General features: G+C 38.0%; 3 protein-coding genes across 5 annotated transcripts in view; 1 reads left to right on the forward strand and 2 right to left on the reverse strand.

Annotated features, from left to right (window-relative positions):
• The window catches only part of hpn (hepsin), an 18,576-nt gene extending 15,488 nt beyond the window's left edge, over window positions 1-3,088 (forward strand). The window contains exon 13 of the mRNA XM_029277578.2: window positions 294-3,088. Coding sequence (XP_029133411.2) covers window positions 294-338 — 45 coding nt within the window. The 3' untranslated portion in view covers window positions 339-3,088. The remainder of the gene's footprint in view (window positions 1-293) is intronic.
• On the reverse strand, window positions 1,690-7,533 carry LOC109984477 (B-cell receptor CD22). Of its 2 annotated transcripts, XR_010666767.1 has the most exons (10): window positions 7,496-7,533; window positions 7,350-7,408; window positions 6,820-7,152; window positions 6,507-6,731; window positions 6,118-6,396; window positions 5,175-5,471; window positions 4,937-5,015; window positions 4,332-4,363; window positions 3,976-4,085; window positions 1,690-3,568 (listed from the first exon to the last, which is right to left on the reverse strand). XR_010666767.1 is itself a non-coding variant. In XM_065957940.1 (9 exons), exons 2-9 carry the CDS (start codon window positions 7,387-7,389, stop codon window positions 4,069-4,071), a joined length of 1,302 nt encoding a protein of 433 aa, XP_065814012.1. In that variant the 5' UTR covers window positions 7,390-7,408; window positions 7,496-7,533; the 3' UTR covers window positions 1,690-4,068. The 2 variants fall into 2 exon arrangements, 1 of the variants encoding a protein (XP_065814012.1); XM_065957940.1 differs by having other exon boundaries at window positions 1,690-4,085.
• A 1,896-nt stretch (window positions 7,534-9,429) lies between these two features.
• Window positions 9,430-19,107, reverse strand: si:dkey-33i11.1 (B-cell receptor CD22). Of its 2 annotated transcripts, none has more exons than XM_065958328.1 (19): window positions 19,016-19,107; window positions 18,845-18,910; window positions 17,634-17,732; window positions 17,318-17,429; window positions 17,074-17,219; window positions 16,852-16,972; window positions 16,625-16,761; window positions 16,254-16,376; window positions 15,596-15,742; window positions 14,711-14,816; window positions 14,237-14,400; window positions 13,998-14,147; window positions 13,683-13,814; window positions 12,287-12,368; window positions 11,940-11,988; window positions 11,710-11,796; window positions 11,460-11,593; window positions 10,552-10,715; window positions 9,430-10,325 (listed from the first exon to the last, which is right to left on the reverse strand). In XM_065958328.1, the coding sequence occupies exons 2-18, from the start codon at window positions 18,891-18,893 to the stop codon at window positions 10,574-10,576; spliced, it is 1,980 nt and encodes a 659-aa protein (XP_065814400.1). In that variant the 5' UTR covers window positions 18,894-18,910; window positions 19,016-19,107; the 3' UTR covers window positions 9,430-10,325; window positions 10,552-10,573. The 2 variants fall into 2 exon arrangements, with proteins under 2 accessions (XP_065814400.1, XP_020490227.1); XM_020634571.3 differs by having other exon boundaries at window positions 10,552-10,676; window positions 19,016-19,106.
• Between the last annotated feature and the right edge of the window lie 4,824 nt (window positions 19,108-23,931).

Genomic DNA, 23,931 nt, shown 5'->3' on the forward strand with positions numbered 1-23,931 from the left:
ACATTTATAACTCGACAGAAGTTTCTCCCTCAGGCTCTCAGCATATGTTAAAGAAAAGCTCTGTCTGCTTGTGGCTGTGTACCTCACGCCTGCAGGACGATTAGGCAGGACGTGAAGATGCTGACTTTATGTAGCACTTTCTACTGTTGATGCTACACAGCGGTTAGCGCTGTCTACTTGGGAAAGGGGGCATCTGCACATCGTAATGACATATAAGGGTTTAGTAACCTTATATTTTATATGGGCGACAGATGTATTTAACCACACAGTCTGCTCTCCTCTCTCTCTTCCAGAATTATCACAACTCACCAGGACTTCACAAAATGGCCCGAACATGAGATTCCTGCTCTCACCTTTCCTTTTATTCTATTCTTGGATGACAATACTGAAAGAACCTTAACAATGTCCATGGGGACTGTATAACAGAAGGATCAAGGGATGTGAGGTTCCCCTTATGTCACGGTTCATGAGATTCCCCTTCTTATCCTAAACCTGCGATGAGGATTTAACCCCTTCATGAATCTGCCAACATTTCTTAATGTCCTGTGTCAGACAGACAGAGCTCTTTAGGAGAAGTGTAGTAGGAAATGTGATACTCATTAGGAAGGAGCTATTTTGGTTGCCCTTTTTTGTTTTTCAGAAAAAGTACAATGACAAAAGGGTGAAAATGAAATTGCATTAGAAATACTAAACTGGATTAAAGCTGCCAGTTTCCTTTTTCAGCTGCTGCTAAGTAACCAAAAGTCAAGTTTTTTTTTACTAACGTGCTGACCAGATTTAAGACTTGTAAAAGTAAGATTCATTTTAAGCACTCTCCAGGTAATTGAAAAGATGTATACACTATAATGAATGGGCTTCTTGCAGCACAGTGAGCCTGATCAGTGTAAGTAAGTGCAGACTGCACCTTCAATTTCTACAAAGTAAAGATGTTTCATCTTGAAGTACAAAGAGCTGCACATTGTGCATCACTAAGACACAGACACACACACACACGCACACATACACACAAACATACACACACACACAAAGAACAAACATGAACAAAGATTTTAAATTTCAGTAATTATGAGTAAAGCTGACGTATTCAACTTTCCCTGGTTAGCATCATTTTGTAAAATTGATGCACAAATCAAGACTTTTAAACATAAATGTCGTTTTAAATGTCTTATTTTTTTTGTTAAAACTAACTATTCATTTACAATCAGACTTTATGAAAGTAATAACAGGTGAGGATGAAACTTGATTTCAATAATACTGAAATCCACTTTCTTTTGTTGTCTTGTAAATATTTGTCAATGTGAACATGTTTATTTGAGCCATGTTACGGATGTCTTCATGAACCACAGATCGTACACCACGAGTCTTAAAAACTGACGTAATCACCGAGAAATAACTTGATGTCTAATGATTACCAAACATCAGGTTGATGTCTGAAGTGCTGTGTTGAATACAAAAATGTAATATTGTCATTTTAAACGTAAAACACTAACATACTGTATTTCAGCCTTGCCCAGTTTTTATTTTTTTATTTTTTTTTATTGTTTGTACAGTTAAGATGACAGTGGCATCTGGCAATAGTTTCGTTTTTACACTTCAGTAACACTGTTTGCTTTTGGACATTAAACTTATTATGTAAGAAAAGGCATTCAGACAGAAAAAGGAAACATTTTAAGAACAATCGAGAATATGTGCGCACTAGAAATTACGCTTTATTGACACACATTATACAGGATAAAGATTAATGCACATAGGCAACCTGTTGTCATCATCATCATCAACCTATTACTGTAAGTTCTCGGAGAGATCATTGAGGGCGACCCTCATTTACAATGATGCCGAGAAAACATACATAAATGATAAAAAACGAGAAATAAGATAAAGCTACTACAGAAAATAAAATCAATAAAAGAGCAATAAGAACAATAAAATATATACACTAAAATAATTTAAAAGCTTGAAATTACTACAATGATAAGTCAGAAATTAAAATCAAATAAAACAGTTACAGTCAGGTATTGGACGGTTAAAAATAATATTTCTAAAGTGTCCATAAGGGATTAAAGTGCTCAAATTCAGGTCCTGTTGTGAAATATTCCAGGAGTTTGCAGCACTAACACTAAAAGCAGTTTTCCCCAGGTCAGTCCTGGCATAAGAAACCTGGAGAACCAACCTCTCACTCGAGCGAGTTAAAAATGGACCAGGGTTCAGATGTAACAATGAGATGATATATGATGGAAGCTTTCCAGTAAGTACTTTATTGTTAAAGAAAATGTGCCAGTTGTTATTGCGTCTTTCAGTGAGGGAGGGCCAACCAACTTTATCACGTAGAATGCAGTGGTGATGCCTATAGACCACATCACCATAATCCAAAACTGAGAGAAAAACTGCTCCAATTATTATTTTCCGACAGAACATAAAGAAATTTGATTTATTTCTAGGTAACCAATCTTTTGTCGTAGTTTGACAGTAAGATTATCAATGTGAAGTTTGAATGTTAGTCTGTCATCTATCAATATACCAATATATTTATGCTCAGAAAACCATATGCATTTAGTTTTCTGAACATTTAAAACCAATTAAATATCATTTAGTGCAACTTGGAGAACATTAAAGGAATGTTGCAGGTTCTCCATGGCAAGCTGAGCAGAATTAGCAATACAGTACTATATTGTATCATCTGCATATAAGTGAGCATGTGAATGTTCGCTAGATAATAATGGAATCATTTTATTAATGAAAAATTGTCTGGGCCTAAGATTGAACCTTGTGGAACACCATTAGTGACTGAAAGAAACTCAGAGTGTGAGCATACACAAATGATACACTACAGCGAGCCTGTCAAGAAATGTTATCAAAAATACAATATTCGTCTGTTAATGCAGAATGCAAACATCACTGAATCTGAATCTGCACCTGCACCTCTTCTGAATAAAGGATGATGTAAAGAGATGTGAACCCAACTAACTCTCATCATTTAACTTATCTTCTTTAAACCCCAGAAAATTCACTACCTGTTCCCCCTTTGAAAAAAAATCCATGTATGTACATTTATAGCAATTGTGATGAAATAAATACTGTAAACTGTGAATTATGTCATTGAGTATTGTATTTGAGTAAAGACTTAATAAAACATTTAACTCTACAAACTACAAAAATGGAAAAACAATTATACTGAGGTACACAACATGAGAACAAATACTGTATTATATAAAAGCATATCTTTTAATCATCCATATTTAAAGTTTTTAAGAATAGAGAATAGAGTAGTAAGAACATACAAATACACAACTTGAAATAACATAATAATATAACTTAATACAATAAATACTGTCACTGATACTGTTGAAAATGTTGAAAATTTATGAAAGTGGTTTTAAGACTAGGATCTTAAACCTCACTGATAAGCCCCTCATAGACTGAGCTTTGATCTTCTCATGCTGCTACATTACATGAATGACGACTCGCTGGTTTTGATTTTGACTCAGGTGGAGAAGGTGTCAGTCAGACTCAGCGGGATTTAGCCACTGTGGCGTAGATCACAGCATCCTCATATTCTCCCGCTCTGGACCTGAGGAGAAAACAATATCACCTGTTTGTTTTATTTGAAGATGTCACTCTGACTGAAGTCTGATAAGGTCATACCGAAGTTTGATTTTTAATTTAGTTAGTTTCTCATTTGTCCTGCATATTTGGCAGAATTAAAATCATTCAATTTGAAAAAAAGAGTTTTCTAATTAAATCAAGTTATCAAATGATTTAACAGAGAGAAAGTAAAGATGTCCAAACCAAGACACTGTTGGGTAGTTTATGGTAGGAGGTATTTTGCTCTCAAGAACTCCTTTGCTGTGATATTGTGTCTAATAACAGAAATGTGTCATAATTCTCATTAAAGGTCAAAGGTTCTGCTACTTGGTTATACATCTGTATAAAAACAATGACCAAAGACTAAAAACATGAACTTAACAGTGAACTTACGCGGAGTCCCTCATGGCTCTGTTGTTGTTCATGTGTTGTGGAGCATCTGGGATTCTGGGTTTGATGGTCACTGTTGAGTACATTACGTCATCTTCAGGAGATGTTGGAGACTGAGGAAGAGAAAAGAGTCTATCAAAGCAACTCATGCAGACTGTAATGAGTAGACTTGGATCAACATAAGTCTATGTTCTGATAATGTATTTGTGATGCTGTAACATAAAGTTCTGATTTTAATGTACTTCACTTCTTTCACTAAATGCTGCAGCACAGACTTACATGACATTGAAAAAGGTTTTACCACATTTAATAGTCTTTTTGTCATGAATAAATAATAAAAACATATATGAAGTACTCACGTTTTTTTACTGTGTAGTTAGTCTTTTTCCTCCTAGCAAGACAAGAAAAACCCAAATAAACTAATAAATCAGGCTGAAAAAAACCATTGTTGCACAAACTGTTATGTCACATTTCACAGGAAGTTGTTCTGTAACAACAGGAATCACAGACGCTCTGCTCTGAGTGGAGCGTCTGTGATTACATCACTGCTCAGAGCACACATATTCACTTTCTGTTTGTCAGAGGTGAGCTGCAGAAAACTAGAAGTGTGTGAGAATAAATTATATTTGTGTATATATAGCCATAGCCCTATTAATATAAGCCAATAATAACATTAACAGCTTGGAGCATTATAACCTATTCCTAACAGTATGCCTAACAGAAAACAAAATTACAACTTTTTTCAATTATTTCAGGGCATGAAATATATTTATATCCCTGAGGCGATGGCATGTGTAATCTTTGTAAGAAGTTAAAACAGAATGGAAACAAAGATGACACACAGAGCACATGCTATATTACACATTCAACAATGACAACTTTGGGTGAAAAGTTACAAAACATCTTGAAAAGAGATGCAAAAATATGCAAACATAAGTCTGCATCTTTTGATCACGGGACTAACCAGAAGAAAAAAACAGTGAGCACAAGTGCAATGAAAAGAAAGACTCCGACTCCAGCCAAGAAGAGGACAGACTGACCACCTGAGGAAAAGCACAAAGAGTGGTTTCTTAGTACAACATAAAGATGAAATATGAAATGTTTTTAATAAGTATCAATGACTAAATGAAACTTCTCCTATCAGGATTTTTAACAGTTCATCTTTTCTTAATGATGAACAATAACAGTTAAGAGGTACAAACCATGATTTTTGGCACTTATGGTCAGCAGCACCTCAGTTGAGTTGGTTTCCCCCACTGTGTTCCTGGCCTGGCAGAGGTAGAGTCCAGTGTGGTTCACCTCCATAGAGGGGAGAGACAACACCTGTCCTGAGCCCACCTGGAAGATGGAGCTCGAGCCGGAGCTGGGAGAAGCTGTCCTCCTGAACCAGGTGTAGTTTTGTACTGCAGGGTTAGCAGAGCTGCTGCAGGTCAGATTCACACTGCTGCCCTCAGTGACATGAGGAGGGTCCATTGACACAGAAATGTTCACTGGAGGGTCTGAAATAAATACAAACAATACATGTGTTTACATTTAATACTTGTTTATTTTAAAATCATTAATCTGTTTCTTCTCCTAATTTAGTTGTTTTTCTTTTCAAATTCACCTCTTAGGCACCCAAAGTCCTTCAAACAAAACAATCTAAAGTAAATAACTGCTAAGATTACTGCTATAATCTGACATTATGTGTTATAACTGATAATGGGTCACAGTGCTAAAAGGTTGGAAACCAAAGATAATTACACGTTAAAAAATCATTTGATTATGAACTTGTCAGAGCTCAGTTTTATGTGATTAATCTTCTCTAAGTCAACATTTTAAAGAGACCAAAGCTCACACTTGGTAGTTCTTTGTCATGAAACAATTTCTTTAAGGGGAAGTTTGCATTATTTTTTATGGGGCAATAAGTGGAAACTTATTTTTTAACAATTATTCTGACACCTGAATGCAGCACGGTCTGAACCTTCTTTTACTCCCAGATCATTTTACACTTTTACTGAACTCCTTCCTTTTCTGTCAGGGGAATTTTTGACCCCACATGAATGCAGATCAACAAAAGGCTAAGATAAAGATTGCATTTGTAGCAAAACAGTTTCTTTAACAGCTAAAACATTGAACGCAGTGTGTCATGTCAAGCAAACTTACACTGTACGTCAAGGTGAACCGCAGTAGAGTTGATCAGGTCCACGGCCCTCCTGCTGATGTTATTCCAGGCCTGACACCAGAACAGTCCACTGTAGCTTGGCTGGATGTCAGAGATGCTGTGATTCGCTCCTGAACTGATCAAATGTCCATCTTTATGCAGGCTGTATCCGTTGTGTGTCACGGTTGGATTTGCATCACTGCTGCATGTGAAGGTCACCGCACTCCCTTTGAGGACTTCTGATGATGGACTCACTGACAGCGAGACTTTCCTTGGAGCATCTGAGGGAGAAAATGTAAGATTCACTTCAGGATTCAAAATAACTGTGACACATTACAAATGACAGGCAGTTGTATATTTCAAAAGCTGGGTGTTAAGTTTACATGCTTACACTGAACATTGAGAGCCACAGAGGCAGATCGAATCATCTCCTGTCCCTGGACGGCACAGTAATACCTCCCAGCATCCTCTCTCCTGGCCTGAAAGATTGGATTTGCTACAGGTTGTCCGTCTTTGAACCAAACTACGTCTACATGTGAAGGACACCCTGACACACAGGCCAGATTGACGCAATCTCCCTCTGTCACAGTGCTCGGCTCGACAAAAGCAGTCAACTCTAATTGAGAAACACAAACAGAACCCTTTTAATGAAACCAATACAAACAACCACATTAAGAAGACTTTTTATTGTTTTCAATATTTACCTGTGACAGTCAAAAGAGCAGGTCTCTGGCTCAACCATTTATTGTTTAAGGTTGTCTTAAATTGAAAATAGTATTCTCTAGCATCGGAGCTTTGAACATCATTAATCCTCAGACTACAGTTAGACCACTTGTTGCCCACATATCTAAAGTGATCAGGGGCTGAACGTATCTTTGAAAGGTGAACCAGTCCCGATATCCTCTGTCTCTGATACCACGCCACTCCAGTGACAACAAGACCAGAAGGATAGTCATACTCGCACTTTATTAACACTGATGTTCCTTTCAGAGCACACTGATCCGTAGAGGTCACACCCCAGTTTCCACTCCAGACACCTTTGAGCAAAAATAATAAAAGAGACACATTGAAAACTCATTCCCCACAGGATCATGGGTTAATAACATAAAATACTCTAATTAGACTGTATGAGTTGAATGAGTACATTTCCAAGTATTTGGCAGAAGCTGCATTATTATTTGATAACAGACACCATACAGAATTAAAAATGTAAACAAAATAAAAGTTTCCCTACCTGGGATAATGAACAGAATGATCAGAATCGAACTCTCCATTAGCTCTGTTAAAATGAATCTGCAACAACATGACACAGAATACATTTTACTATACAGTCTGTGAACATGATTAAGCACATATTAAATTAAAGATAAACATACTCACCAAGAAGACACAATGCTGTCCCTGTCTTCTTCTCTGACTTTTATTTTGTGTGGCGAAAAGCAGAAGTTGGCCGTATTGAGGAAGGTGCTTTGAAAGAATTGCTATGCAAGAAGTTACAGTAAAGCTTCCCCAGGGAGAAATCCAATTTTGTACTAAACTAAATCTACAGAGAAAAAACAAGTTTAGACAAAAACAATACCTTAAATTTACTGTGAAATTGTAAATAGATTGACTAAAAATTGGTCACCTGCCATCAGAAAATGCCACTTAGCTAATTCAGTGCAAAAAAGTTCCCACTTGATCAAATGATTAATAAACCAATTAAAAAGAATATTCATGGGGAAATCAAGGAACGTCACTTTTGATGTTGTGTAAAATGAAATCAGTGAGAGACCTACAAAGTGCAGGTGGAGGGGGTACACCAAGTTAACAAGGCATCATCTATTACATTCATCAACATCTCTGTTGACTGTCCCAAACTAAGGTTCCTTTTCTCTTGTAAAAACATCTGGATGTTATATAATCAGACAAACTAAAGCAGTTAAGAAAAAAAGTTTGTTGCTGCAGTTGTTAACAACACAACAAAATACAATACAAAAAACGATTAAAATACCAGACTTATTCTCCTTAGGCTGCATAACTATGAGAGAGGGAGGGTGAGTAAGATAAAGTTAGAAGTTCCATAAAGAAAGGCTTTACTTATAACCTGCACATCATTTGTTTGTGTCATGAAGTGACCATCCTGCATGGAACCAGGTTTAAAGTATAAGATCTGAGATTTGTCTGAACTATCAGCATGTCAGTAACAGCTAACTTCACTTTTATTTAAAACCATTGATCTATTTTAGGCCACAGGGTGGTGGTCTTACTGGACCTTGTAACCAATATCCGCCACTGGTGGGTTTCCAAAAGGAAAACTGGATGCTAAATTAAACATGTTCCTCTTTTGCAAATGTCACTTTTAGACAGATGTGGTTGTATGATTAGCTTTTAGTTGTTGTCATGTCTTTCTTCGACAACGGTTTCTTTTTATTTGCAGCCTGCATAATGTGTTGACCTCTTGTTGATGACCTCCAGAATCTTTCTTTTCAACGTGTGTTTATGTGTGTATCAGAAGTAAAGGCTTTGTTATTGGTGAGTGCAGAAGAACTCTATTCCCTCTGCCGTCAAATAGCTTATATTGAGGAAGAGAAAAGATTAATAAATCATTGTTTTAAAATGTATTCATGATGGTGATAATGATGGATTCAAGCTTTGATGAGCGGGCATATCTTCTTCTTCAAATTGATTTTTTTTAAACATTAATAAACACTTAAATTTGATTAAATACATTTTCAAATGTTGTCTTATAACATCAATCAAATGACACAACCGACATTGAACATCTCAGCTTCAAATGAAGAGAGGAAGGTTTTTTTGCACAACATTTACTACACTCAACAGTTCCTCTGCAACATGTGAAACAAAGTCTGCGACAAAGTGAGAAATTGAGGTGACAAAAAGTTCATGTTTGGAAACTGAGTGCTATTATAATTGATTTGCATTGCAAGAAGAGGGTTCCTGAATTTTGTAAGGAGTGTGACATGAGTTTCCGTAAGTGAAACACAACACAAACGTAGAAACATGTCCCTTTACTGACATGTGTCATCTGGAACATTCTCAAATGTCTGGGTAAAACAATCCTTTCTAATGCTGTGCTGTACATTTAAAATCACATGAGCATAAAACAGTTCAGCTCAGTAAATATATAGAGAAGCCGATATAAGATTTTCTCTGTGTTTCATAACAAACTGGTCAAACAATATTTAATTTGAAGTCGTAAGAAATCCTCACAGTAGAGAAGGAAAAAGTATAAGAAAAAAACCATTTATTTTTATTTTACACTCAATTATTTGTGTGTGATGAGTTTAAACAGAAAAGAAACAACACGTTAATGTTTTTGATATCAACTCTTTATTGCCACTATTGTTAAACATGGCTGACCATCAGGATCTACGTTTTATCACATCATTGTACCAAAACAAATACTGTCAGTCAAACTGTAAGAAAGAAACTGACGCGTAAGAGAGATATGATATTTTCTCTTTTATAATCCTGAGACACATTTTTATGAGAATTCAGACAATCTCAATGATTTAACCCTTTAACTTTCCTTACTGTCACTCCTCACTTCGGTAAGCTTTACCGCCTGTTTTTTTTTTTGGTTCACTTGAAAAAATTCCAACAAACTTCCAAGCACCAATACTTTTTGTTGTTTCCAATTATGTAATTATATTTCATTATTTTCAGTCAAAATGAGCGTCTCTATAGGTCAGTCCACTATAAGTGTGAACATCTGAATGTGTCAAATATTACACATTCTTCATAAATGTCAAATTATTTTCTACAGATTACTGACACTAAAGTATCTATACAAAGGAACTATATTCTAATACAAACAATTATAGTTCAATGTTGAGGAAATAGCAACCAGTCTCTTTGTGGCTTGGAATAATTATAGGTTTGGGAAATTCCTTTTCATCCATCGACTTAAAAGCAGCAGTATACTGTACTGTATTTAGCATGTAGGGTGGATCAAGCAACGTGGCAGACAATTGTTTGAAGCATGTGTCCTTCATCAGGGTGCATACAGGGGTTAGATGCATAGAACAAAAACAGGAAAAGACATGCAACACAGTTTTGGACCACAGCCCAAAGTTGTTCTCAGGGTCAGATGAAACATGTCAGGCCTACAACGCACACGCACAGTAAGGCATCATCCGGGTCCACAAGGAGCGACTGACCTGTCCCACAGTCTGAGAAGTACATGGATCGGTTCACATCAGGTGTGCTGTGTTGTTCAGATGAGGAAGAGGAGAATAGATAATGGGTAATTAAGTCAATAAATAAGTTAGTAAGATAAAGTAGGTAGAAAGTTGAAACAGCAGCAGGTAAGACAGGAAATTAATAAATAAAGAAGGTTATTGTGAAAGTAAAAATAAGAAAACCAAAAGCAAAAAAACTTGACAGGCTGTTCATTTGGAAATGTAAATACTGAAAGTTATAATGTCTCATACCTGATTTGCCATCGTTTTGCTGTTAGTGGCATGGCTGCTGCAGCAAAGTGTAAACAACTTTGGATGAATCCTTGGGCTTTCTGTCTCCCCCTCGTGGCAGATTGTGGACCTGCACATGTTCTGAGCTGAAACCGACGGCAGCAACAACAGCAGCCACATGAGTTCTTCTCCACATATGAGTCAAATCACACCGTAAAAACAAGTCTTTGTTTTACTCCACGTCCATTAAAATGTTTTTTTAACCTTCAAAACTGGATGAGAAATGTATTATCCTCTCTTAAACAGACAGAGGTGTTGGATATCACAGACGACAGAGTAAAGACGGAGCTGAACTGACAAGGAGTGGAAAGCATAGAGAATGTGATGACAGGAAGATAAAGAAGAAAGGAAGAGGGCCAGTGTAGCTGTAAAATAAAAATCAGTGACATGCAAGACACGAAACAGTAGATTAGTCAGGGGGTCGACAGTCTGCAGGGAGACAGATGGTGCAGACAGGAGACAGAAAAGGAAGGAAAAAATATTAAAATAAAAGAGTCAGAAGCAGAGAGAAACAGATATAGAATCGATGAGTTATTCAGAGACTGAGAAAGGTGGATGTAGTGTCGATCTTTCTATTTTCAATTGATCAAAACATACAAAAATGTTCAAATTAAATGGAGCACAGGGTGGTCAAGCCCTCCAATCTTATTGAACACCTGCCCACAAATATACACCATACCCACAGCAATATTACCCAGTTCTACCAAAAACACTTGAAATAAAATCAAGTCTTCTCAATAAAATACAAATAATTAATAATAATTAATCATTAATTTGATATCCACCTTATACGAAAACACAAAAAATGCCAAAAGTCAACTACATGGATGACACATGGCTGACGGATAGCTCCAAAATATTGTGTTTACCTGGACAATTTGGAGTAATGGACAGTGATGCAGTTGGGGGCGGGGCTTCGACTTTCAACTTCTGTGATTGGAGAGGCATCCTTCAGGGGGACGATGGCCGGGTGGCAGCTGTCACTCAAGTCTTCTGGCTCCTCCTGCATCACACACACAAACACAAAGACACACTTTGATAAAATGCATTGATGTAGTTTACCTATTTTCTTTTCACAATATTATAGAAGAGTCTGCGAGGGTCTACTTGGTTGTGTACCGGTATGTCGGACATCTTGCCCTTCCTCATTGGAAAGCTCTGCTGGGCTAACTCGTAAAACATGGTGTCAGCTGTCACTGATGGACGCTGGGGTCACACAAAGACACACGCATATGCACACGGTAAATAAAAGGAAAGAAGTTATACATAATGATGGAATACTGCACAGTTTTGGAAGTATTGAAAATGTGTTTTTCACCTAAGACATCAGAAAATGTCGAATATTTTACCTTGTTTGGTACCTCTCCTGTCTCCATGTCTACTCTGTGCATGTTCTTACTGTGAAGACATGGGGACAGTATTATCAAACTATTAAGAAGTGATGACTCCTTCCACAAAAGTGATTCATATAAACCATGAAATTGACTTTTTGAAGATCAAAATGTGGTGCAAATCCACAAGACACTGAATAAATTGTGCTGAACACAAAAAGTAACAACAATGGGAACTACATTTTGGGGTCTTCTTCCCTAAACAAAACAGAGAGTAGGCTTATAGAATGAATTTTTGTTGTATGTCCACTAGTGCAAAAATTGCTTATCAAGCACTGACTAAATAGCAGTGTACTTCCTGTCACCTGATCATAATGGCCACAGTGAGAGTGATGAGTCCAGCAGACACGCCTACAGCCGACGCCAGGGCGATGACCTTTAGACGACCTGCCGGTTTAAAGACAGTTGATCAGCCTGACTTCTAACATCAAGTAGAAGAGAGAAACTGAAGGTTACTTGTGTTGAATAAAAATAGAAGTGCAGCAAGCTATAAAAATAACAGAACCATAAAAATAGAAAGCGAGAAAGTGAAGAAAGAGGAAAACATTGTGCATCATCTTTGAAGTGTCTAGACTTCAGACTTATGTTTCCACTTCTGATTTCCAAACCGAACTCCACAACTTCTGCTGTCTAGACTCAAATAGTAGTTTTCCACAACACCTCATCACCCTGTCCTCTCTCCTCATAGTGAGACAGATTAACATGACTCACAATGACTCATAAAAACAGTCAGAAACCATGACACCATATGCAGCGAGGAGTTAGACCCATGCTGTAATAGAGACAGGGGAGGTCTCATCACCCATCACTCCGAGCAAACATCAGACCCATCCTAACATCCTGTGAGCTATAACCTCAGAATAATCTCTTCTTTTTGGTCCTTGTCTGAGATAATCAGAAACATAGATGTACACAGGAGGTAGGAGGGTTTCACTGAGCTTATCAGTGACAGTTCATCCCATCCATGACACGTCCAAAGATGGGAAGGGTGTAACCAACATGCCAGTCAACAATTCATCACTTCATTTATGTTTTTGGCTTTTGTTGGTCAACTCAGTTCCTGGGTGTTGTTTCCAACGAAATTATATATACATTTACAAGAGTCTTTAGTTTTTACTCGATGCTCTGTGATGCTGTATTTACTTAGTTGTGCTTACAGCTAAATGCTAACATTTGCATGCTAAGTTTCTACCAATGGCAATGCTAACATGCTGTTTAGCACGTATAATGTTTTTCCATATCTTTGTGCAGCTTTATTACTTTAACTCAGTGTTCAGTGTCTAGCTGAAGGACACTTCAACTTGTGGCTGCTGGAGATCGAACCCTGGACCTTACAGTTAAGAGACGTTTGACTCTACCACTTAGCCACAGTGGTAGTTTCAAATCAGTGTGTAACATCACATTTTGGTCTCAGCCAGTCATGAGACCAAAATGTGTTTGCAAGAAAGAAAAAGAACTTAACTCAAAAGGTAACAGAAAGAAAGAGTGGTATAGAGCCATTGCTCGGTAAAGAGTTGTAAGTTCCATCACCAAGACAAATTCCGCTCAAAACTGCAAATCTGAACCTTATGGTGGAGCCTTCAAAGTTAGTGGGATTCATCCTCAAGAGTCCATAAATGTCCTTCCAAAATTTTATACAACTTAAGCAAACTCCAAAGTTGCTTTCAGTTACACGTTTTCCATACATGTATCATTTTTTACCTCTGACTCGTACGGTGAGGACAGGAGAGCTGTGGGCTCCGATTCGGTTCCTGGCCTCGCAGTAGTACTGACCGCTCTCTCCAGGGCCGACCTCTGAGAAGGTGAAGACAGGCCCGGACTTTGTGCCCCACGCTACAGGGAGCACACACAGAGAGAGAATATACTCTGACAGTGTTTGAGGATCCAAACCAACAGACAGTCCAGAAACACACAAAGAGCAACACCTTACTGACTGCAAACATTATCCAGTGGTTATAGAGTTGATGATTTCTTAATGTTAACCTTGAGTGGAACCACATTTTTTAAGATGCTAACATTGTACAGAGCCCCCGTCCAGAGCTAGACGGTGCCATGTGAAGTTGTCCACTGCGGGGTTAGCCTGACTGCTGCAGGTCAACGTCAAAGGCCGGCCAGCGTCCACCACAGTGGAGGGACGAGCCAGAACAGACGTGTTCTTAGGAGGATCTGTAGTGGAAGGAGAATAAATGACATTCTGTTCATTAGATACATACCAGTACATTGAACCAAATGGAAAAACTTAGACCTGCACTTACACAGTACTGTGAGTGTAGCCACAGGGGAGCTTTGGTATCCTAACCGGTTCCATGCTGAGCAGTAGTACTGACCAGTGTGACGAGCCCGCACTGAGGGGAACGTCAGATTCTGGACGTTTCCTTTATTCATCATCTGATCACCTACAATATGATACCAAACAAACCTACAAGAGAGTACATGGAGAATATGATGAAAATGATCATAGGGCTGGAAAATTGTTGTTTATGATTTCCATCATATTCACATTCAAAAACACCATTTTCATATGAATATATTAATTTTTTTCACATTGTCAACTCCTTATTCACAACACCTTGAAATAAGGTAAAAGTCTGCACTTTTAAAGTGAATAAAAAAAATAAAAGAGAAATAGGTTTTCAGATGACGAAGACAAATTTAAGATTGATGCTAACCATGGCAGAATAATTTAAATCCTTTATTTTTTTTAAAGAAAGGAGAAGTATTGATTGTACCTGCTAGCAGGAGGGTGGGCTTGGTTTACACAGCTCAAGTTTACATACGAGCCCTCTCTGATGTCCCCTGGAGGACTCAGCAGCACACGCGTGTTCTTTGGAGAGTCTAAACAGGCAGACGGAAGAGGAGGAAACAACTTTTAGCATAAGCTCATGTTTGATCCCTTCGTGTGATGTGTGTGAAACAGATGCTGGTGCATACGTCCTGTATGGCTTTGAAAATCAACAAACTTAAAAACAGAAGATTCGAAATATAGTCAAGTCTTGATTCATTAAATTCAGATAAATTGTCAGTTCCCTTATGTGACTAAAAATGACATTTTCCCCAGCCCACAACAGTGTAACAGAAAAGTATAAAAATGAAAATGACTGTGCAAAAATCAAGTTAAAAAATGAAACAAAAAATAAATCAAGGAAAGGTTTAAGAACAAGTCTGCTGATACTTTCAGTTTAGTTATGAAAAAAAATGAGTCAGGTAGGAAGGACAAGTACCAGGAGAGACTAAATCACACATTAAAAATGACAAAAAAAAATGTTATTGCAATATGATACAGGCAAATGTTTCATAATGTCAAAAGATTATTTTCTGCTTGAAGACTTAGTTGATGCATCACTTTAGCTCTACTACTTTTATTTTGTACATGTATAAACCAAAAGTAATATGTCAGTAGTTTCTGTTTTTATCACTTCCTTCTAAATGCACATGATAGAAGAGTCCTGATTACAATAGAGTTGTTTCCTCATCAGTTTAACCCAGACTGACCCCAGACAGATTTACACAACAAGGACCTAAGATATAAACCTGCAGCAGACCTTACACTTCTAAGAAAAGCTTTTTTTTCTGTTCTAAAGTGTGCAGCTGTTTGAACCTCCAGTATGGCTTACAGGTGACATTGAGCAGGAGGGATTTGGAGCGGTCAGTTCCCAGTGAGTTTCTTGCTACACAGAAATACTCTCCTCTGTCTGTGTATTTGAGGTGAGGCAGGAGGAGCTGAGGCCTGAAACTGTCTGGGATGCTGCCGCTTTCCATATCTGGAGAGCAAGGAAGACACATCAGTCAATCTTTATTTGTATATCTCTGACGCTTGACAAAAAGAGTAGGTCTAGACCGTGCGGTTGTTATATAAAGCAGAGACCCAAAATAAATCCACCTCGAGCAAAACACTTGGCAAAATTTAACAAGAAACAGCGGTAAGGAAAAACTTCCTTTTGTCAAGAAGAAACTGTGAGCAGAACTAGACTCGTGCTGAACAGCCAAAACATGTGTGCCAAATTAGTTCACACACAAATTCACATTAACATTTAAGAGTATGCATAAACAGCAAACGGTTTAGATATTCTGCAACTCTACAGGAAACTCACAAAACATCAGTTGTTCATTAGTATCCACATACACCTCTACCAATCTGCTTCAACAAATCATTAATGGATATTTCCTTTTCCGACTGCAGGAAGAAACTCTGAACAAAGTAAACCAGTGAACATTAAGAGTAAAGTACCTCTATTATGTTGGGCAACACAATAGCAACATGCTGTTTCATACCTTTGAACCATGCATAGCTCTCCACAGGTGGAGCTGCATCACTGCTGCAGGTCAGAGTGGCTGATCCCCCCTCTGACAACTCCCCTACAGGAAAGACTGATATGGAGGTGGAGCGAGGAGTGTCTGCAAGGGAAGAAATTGAAAATGGGAGGGATGGAAAATAAAAATATGAGAAAGAAATGGAGGGAACGCAATATGCAGAATAACAAACTTTCAATTATTTTGCCCTTTATAAGGAAAAGTGGCAGTTCTCTCTTTGATCACTCTTCGGTGGACATCTTTAAAATGTCTTAATTTCATAGTTTAAGCGACTCATATTTCTGTGTTTTTTTAATTTCTGACATTTTGATTGTTTGATTTTGATGACTCACGTCCCAGAGCGAGGGAGAGAGAGGGTGACTGGACGTTCTGTGGTGGGATCGGTCGACAGCTGTATGCTCCAGCGTGCTGCAGGTCAAATCGGTTTATAATCATCCATTTCTCATAGGAGCCCAGGTTGAGTCCATTCCTACAGAAAATCATATAATCATATTCTTTTAATACAATATGCTCTGAACCACTTTTTGGCTGACCCATTATACTCTCACATATAACTCACCTGTACAGAGCAAGGCTCCTTCCAGGTGCAGCACATCCTGAAGCCTGACAGCCGACAAACACAGTCTCACCAAATCCAAACATGTTTGAGGGCCGTGCTGGATGGACCTGGACCTGGAGGTCTGAAATAGGAAGACATCGAGGTAAAAAGAATGGGTGTTTTAGCCCAGCGCAGAACTTTTACAAATCAGTTAATCTGGGTGATGGTTTGTGTACGTCTAACCTGTCACATCCAGAGTGATGGTGTTGGGGGAGGTCCATCTCCCCAGTGGTTGGTCCGTCTCAAACCTGAAGTGGTACTGACCTGCATCACTCAGTCTCACAACCCGGATCTGGACTGAACAGCTGGAGTAGCTTCCCCCAATGTAGCTGGAACCAAATACTAATTTGTCAAACATTTATGTATATATTTTACATTTGTAATATTTGTAAATTAGCTTTTAAACATTAATGCGTGTTTCTCCAACCGTGTACGTCCTCTGTAAGACAGGCTGATCTGGTTTGGGTCCGTGTGGTGAGTAAACTCCCTGCGACCGTCTGTAGAAACCCGGAACCACATGACCCTCTTCACAGTGTGACCTGTGGAGAAAAACATAGCAGAGCCTGTGAGTAAATGTTACATGAACAAATAACAGAGACAAAAGGAGCGAAACATAATCAGGCTTTATGGGGTTTAGGTTTATGGATCTTAGATATATAATATTTAGAGACTTTTAGACTTTGCCAATCACTGTATGAAAACACAAATGAATTCTGGTGAAGGATCACTAATGGATTTTATACCTGAAGGGTAGTCATATCTGCAGGGCAAAGTTACAGTTGTTCCTGCCCACACACAGATCTCCCTTCGAGAAAATGTCACACTCCACCTGCTCTGGATACCTGTAAGACAATTTAAATAACAAATAAAATGAAGATCATAAAGATACAGCGTGGAATGATAGGATCCAATACGATGTACATCTCAGTATAAATTATTTAATAAAATACAATTCGATATGATACAATGTCATATAATATGAAATGATAGGAAAGGATATGATTCATTGTGGTATAACATGATAGGATAGGATACAATATATACAACATACAGTATGAGTGCCAAAAACTTGAGAATGAAAGATATCAAGAAAATAAACTACCCCCAAGAAAAGAAGCAACATCTTTAGAAATGAATACACAGACATACATACACATCCAAACAATGAAATGAGAGAGAGAAAAATATATATATAACTATATATATAATAAAAAAAAGAAAATTCATTCAACATCTTTTGTTGAAAACATGTTTGTTGAAATGAAATGACCATATGAATGAAGCAACTCTTTGAAAAAAATAAAAACAAAGTATAAAAAAAAAGAGAATGAAAGATAAAGATCTTCTCCATTCTGATTTATCTTTTTACACTGTTCACCATTAGTGCTCATGTGTAATTTTTATTTTTATTTCATCAAGGACTAGTAACGGTTTAAAATCTTAATTAAAACTAACAGATTAGGGAATACATACTTGAAAACTAAAAGAACTGTGAATTTCAATCTTTCCTTCAGAGAGGCTCCTCAGAGTAAAACTTGTCAAACCACAACTTGGATGTGCTCACAGAGCGACACATAAAACTGAAGCAGTGACAATGAGCCTGTATGTGCAGCCGTGGTGTCGTCCTGCGCTGCTATCTGCCTGCCTGGCTGACTACCTTGCACAAAAGGCAATCAATACTTATAAATAACTTGAGCGTAAAGACAAGGGCACCTGGCTGCAGCACCTTTCATCATGTGCATAATGAATCCAAAAAGCCAGGCTATTCTTTCTTCAACAGTTTCCACCTGTTTTACCTTTTGTATGAAACATCTGAAACTCAAAACAGTTATCTGACAATGATGGAGCTTTGCAGCTCTAAGTAAGTAATAAAACAATATACTTATTTCTACATTTTCTGTTCAGTTTTACACCTCAACATAAAAAGTTATCAGCTTTGTTATAGTCCTCTTACCTGGTACAGCTGTAAGGATGGTGGCCAGAGCTAACACACCTGCCAACATCTCCGCTGACACAAACGCTGTAATGGCACCGGAGATGCAGCACAAGAAGAAGGAGAAGGAGAGATGATCAAATATTTTAACCAGGATAAACAAATCCAGCTGATTTAAGGTGAAGCACTTACCCCTTAAAGTATCTTTATACACATCAGTCAGTCAGATGGGGCAGGGCTTCAGGGACGCAGTGATGGAGGTGATCTTTTATGGCGATGGTTGTTGCATGGTGATCAGAATCAGGTGGTAGGAGATGGGAGGAGTAAAAGGGGCAGAAGCAGGAGGAAGGGGAAGTAGTGTGTTTACCCTCTAATAGTCTTGAAACTTTGAACTATTTCTATTTTGACTTTTTCCACGTCTCCCTCTGAAGCAGATTTTAAAGGTCAATGACTTGATGGCTTTACGCTATTTTGAACTTGTGATGTCCTTTTGATGGAATCACTTTCGATCAGTCTCCTCGACTGTGACTTAATGTAACTGACCTGAGGTCAGTAAGACATGAATGAAAAGATTAAATGTGTGTGCATTCTCATATAACTAAAGAAAACAATTACACAAATAAGTATTCTTTAGAAATAAAAAGCTGTGAAAAGAACAGAAACATTTATACTGTAAGTTATAAATACCTGCATACACTATGAACGGATTCTTTCAACAACAAAAAAAAATCAATAAAAAAACTGTTTTTTATCTTTTTTGAAATTCTGTCTTTATTCTGTTTTCTTTTTCCCCTTTTTTATTTAAAGCTCCTGTGAGGAAATTTGAGTGTTTCCATTTGGCGCCCCCTGTTGACAAAGTGCTAACACTGATCTCTTTAAAGATTTTGTCCTGTTCAAGTATAAGTTGTGTTTTTTCAGACAAATTTCAGTCAAATGTAACACTCGTTAGGAATCTGTCATGGACAATGTAAAAAAATAGTTTACAACATTCTGTACTTCATTTAGTTGTTAAATGAGAAAACAAATAGTTTAGTATAGTAGTTCTGTGTTTGCCTGCTGAGACTGTAGAAAGACTGATGAGAGATGGAGAGAGTTGAGAGTGAACCAAAACACTGAAGTTGTTCTCTCTTAAACCAAAACAATGTGCTGAAAAATGACCCCGTTCAGGAGATCTACAGATACTGGTAATAATTCTCTGTTCGATCACCTCAGTGAGTGGCACCTTGGTATTACACATACCGTAGTCATTTTTAGCCATTTTAAACATGTATAATATCAAAATGTACAAGATTTATTGCAGGAAAACAGTCAGCCTTCAATCTGAGAATTTCACAATATCTCTCAATCATGATTGACTGATTGTTGAAAAGACATGTACGGTTCATTTGTCGAGGGAACTCAGCTCTGTTGGCGTACATTAATACACATTAGTCAAGCAGACACACACTCTGCAGCCCAGATGTCCTCTCATCCACTGCTCTAATTGAAAATTGTTGGCGCAGAAATCTACCCACAAGCAGACGTGGGGAGGTTCGAGACCTCTCATTCAACTGTGTCCACTTAGCCTGATGAGTCTAAATGACTTTAACATCCCACCCTGCCACAGCTCGGCCAATAGATGTCAGTTTAACATCACGACTTGGCCAATTGGCTACTTACCCGCGCTCTGACCCAGGAGTAATGATGATGTACAGTTTAACATTTCAGTCAATCTCTCTTCACTGGCATCAAGTCAGGGAGAAAGAAGGGAGAGAAAGTTAAGGTTAAAGAGATGATATCGAGATCTACATCTGGAAATGAACAGTGACTGCTTAATTATTTGCCAAGTGAGGGTGGCAATAAGGGATCAATGAAGAAAGATGGATGTATATTGGATTTATATCCTGCTATATTTCAAGATTCGGAAGCTTCCTTTTTTGTTCAGCCTGTTATTTATTCAAATAAGATCAAAAGAATATTTTCCTTCCTGCATGTTGTTCCTAAAAACACTGATTATTTTAAGATTATTTTTGCGGTATTTTAGCTGTAATCAGATAGGACAGTGTAATGGAAATAAATATTAAAAGTTGGAATATGACTTACAACCCTGGTTTTTGTATTTTAACTATAAGGCTATCAGGAAACACTTAAAAAAAAAACTTTATTCAAGAGGTCTGTATTATGTTAAGTTGGGGATTTCAACCCGACTTTAAACAGGAACCTTAATAAGGAACAGAGACTCTCTGGTTGGGAAAGTTATTTAGAAAAAAAACCCATCAAAATCCTCAGGATGTGAGGTCAAATGAACAATATATTCCAGTTCACAGATTGCTAGGTTGGATTATGAGCTGGGACCCAAAATGGGTCGCAGGCCCTCCTCTGACGGGTCTCCACATGACAAAAAATGCTCGCATGATTTAATGATCTGCAGGAAAAATAAAAGTCATTTTGGTCGGAGGCTGAGAAGTTTTAAAAACCCTCTCCTTATAAATACAGTCTGTGTTATGTAGAGTAAGAAGAGTGGTGGGCTTTGAGCTTAACCTGTAACCACAGAATGACTTCAAAAGGATCACGGCGCACTAATAGGTCAAAGCCTGATGTAATCTTAATGGAAAACAGACCAGACTAAACGAATGAAGAGAAACAGATGGATGGAGGTAGATTAAGTGTGACTGACCACAAACAGAGAGAGAAAGAGAGTGAGAGATGGAGGATTGAGAACGTTTGAGGGGGAAGGTGGGTGAGTGGGAGGAGAAAAGAGGGCGAAAACAGAATGAGGTAAGGCTGCTACAGGGGGAGGGAAGACGAGACTGAGGATGAAACAGAGAACTGTAAGGAAAGGGAGGGGGACGATTTAAAAAACAAAAGTGTCCAGTTTGTCCAAAGAGAGAGAAAGAGGAGGAGAAATAGAGAAAAAAAAAAGTTTGAGGGGGAGCAACAGACAAATGCATGACAGCATATCCAACCCCTATGGTAGAGAAGGTATCCGTCCGCTGACCGCAGCCTCCAGGCCCGATGAAGTGTGACCGTCTGGTGGTCAGACTGGACCTGAAGATTTTCCGCTGTTGCAAAACACTTCCTGCCTGCTGTTTTCATGTAACGTGAGCGCTCACAGTTTGCTCCCCTGCCATTCTTTAAGTTGTACAATATGTTATTTCTGTGTTCCTCCTCATGCCCACAGATTAGACTCCTGGCTCTACAGGCCCCTCCAGCCTTGGACGCACTCCACATAAGCAAATAATGATTTGACTGTCCAACATGTGTTAGTCTTCACATTGAGTGGTGGTCTCCACAGGGGGATGTCTGGGCAAAGACTGACGATGATCAGAGCTACAGTTGTATCTGACAAGGTGATGTGTTGTTCCTGCGCTGTCTTTTAGGAGCTCTGCAGGATGACTGGATGGGATGGGGGGGTAGCCAGAAGAATCACTGAACCAACAGGGAATTTAAAAAAGAGGAATGAAAAGAAACGGCAAGCGAGAAAGAATGACTTTTTCCTTTGTTGAGCCGCACTTATGAATAAAAAATATCATATTTAGCCTCCCAGACTCTTAACTTTCATAAATAAGCCAAACCAAGCGTTTATGAATTTTTAAAACTCTTAAATCTTTGAGACCTATAGGAGCTCTAATAAAATCACTCTGGTTTTGCTCATTTGGGTTCCATTCACAAACTGGGCTGCAGGGTCGGGTTTCTGCTCGTCGTCTGCCAGAGACCTGTCTGTGGCTGCTGTGGTATTCCACGCTGAATGAGTCATGTCTGGTGGTTATTATGGGCAGGGGTTTGGCTCCCCCCATCTCTCACCCCGTCTAGTGGCAGCTGACAAAATTACATCTTTTTTGAGCCCCTTCCAGCTGAGCTGACTCTAGGATCGGGTTCTCTTTCAACCAAGCTGGATGAGTTAAGGAAACATTTTTGGTTTGTGGTGTAAGACTGCAGTTGAGTTTACTTTTTGTCCTATTTTTTATTGAGGTCAAAATAAAAGGAGGAAGTGTATCTTTAAATCTGAAAATCGAGACATGTCTGATCTGCTTTTTAAATGTTAAAACAATGATAATTGACAGATGTTTTAGGGGAGGGACATTAGATTTAGAAAAAAAAAATCCAAATTCATGCAGAAAACAATCTTTCCCTCACGCTGTGTGGTTAATAGAAACTTATCTTACCTTTGTATTTGGACTGAAAAAAGAGAAAGGGAAACCCTTGACATCATTTAGAGTAAGTGAGGTGCCCTGCTTGTAAAAAGTCTGGCATACACACCCCTGTGAAACCACAATTTGTTGTTTTTATCTTCTCTTCTTTCACACATGGGACATATTGTGTTTACTAAATGACCTTTAGAGGCGCTGGAGACAGATTTTCTCCTAAAATACAGAACTATTCCTTTACTATTTCATTGTGATGATCATGTACCCTTTATCCAAATTAGAAGTCAGTTCCTGATGCCATAACTTTTGATCAACATGAAATTCCTCATTGTCTTTCAAAATAAAAAGGTATTCATTCAAACAGGAAGTAAAGTACCTAAGCTTGAAAAATACAAAATCAAAAGAACACCTAAATATGTCTTGAAATGAAAAATAATAAACTTTCAAACATGCGACATATGAAATGGAATTAAACGCGATTAAAAAAATATTTATTTGGAGCCCCAGTGTGTTCACAATCAGCGTTTATACCTAAAATTAATATACATCTATTCTATCATATCTATGATTCTAAAATGTAAATATTAACATTGAGGTGTCTGAATGCTAATGCTAGCTGTGTCCTGATGGTGGCTGATTGGAGTTTCTGTATGGATTGTCTTTGTAGTTTCTGAACAATCGGGAGGAACTGACATGAAAACGATTCTCAACTTTTATATGTCTACCTGGAACACAGAAGTACGACATGATAACATTGAGCTTCCCACCTTAAACGTGACGTCACATGACTTGACCATCGTGTTAATATCGTCTATTTTGCAAGATACATTTAAAATGTAACTGTAGAAGAATGGTAGCAACAGAAGATACAGCAACAGGGAAAACGTAGCTCACTACATCAAAGTTATATAAACTTAAAACAAAGCAAATAGCTTGGACTATGAACTTAAGTTCACTGCCTTACACTAGTGTAAGTAGAAT

The sequence above is a fragment of the Labrus bergylta genome, chromosome 8, assembly GCF_963930695.1.
Source record: "Labrus bergylta chromosome 8, fLabBer1.1, whole genome shotgun sequence".
Lineage (NCBI taxonomy): Eukaryota > Metazoa > Chordata > Actinopteri > Labriformes > Labridae > Labrus > Labrus bergylta.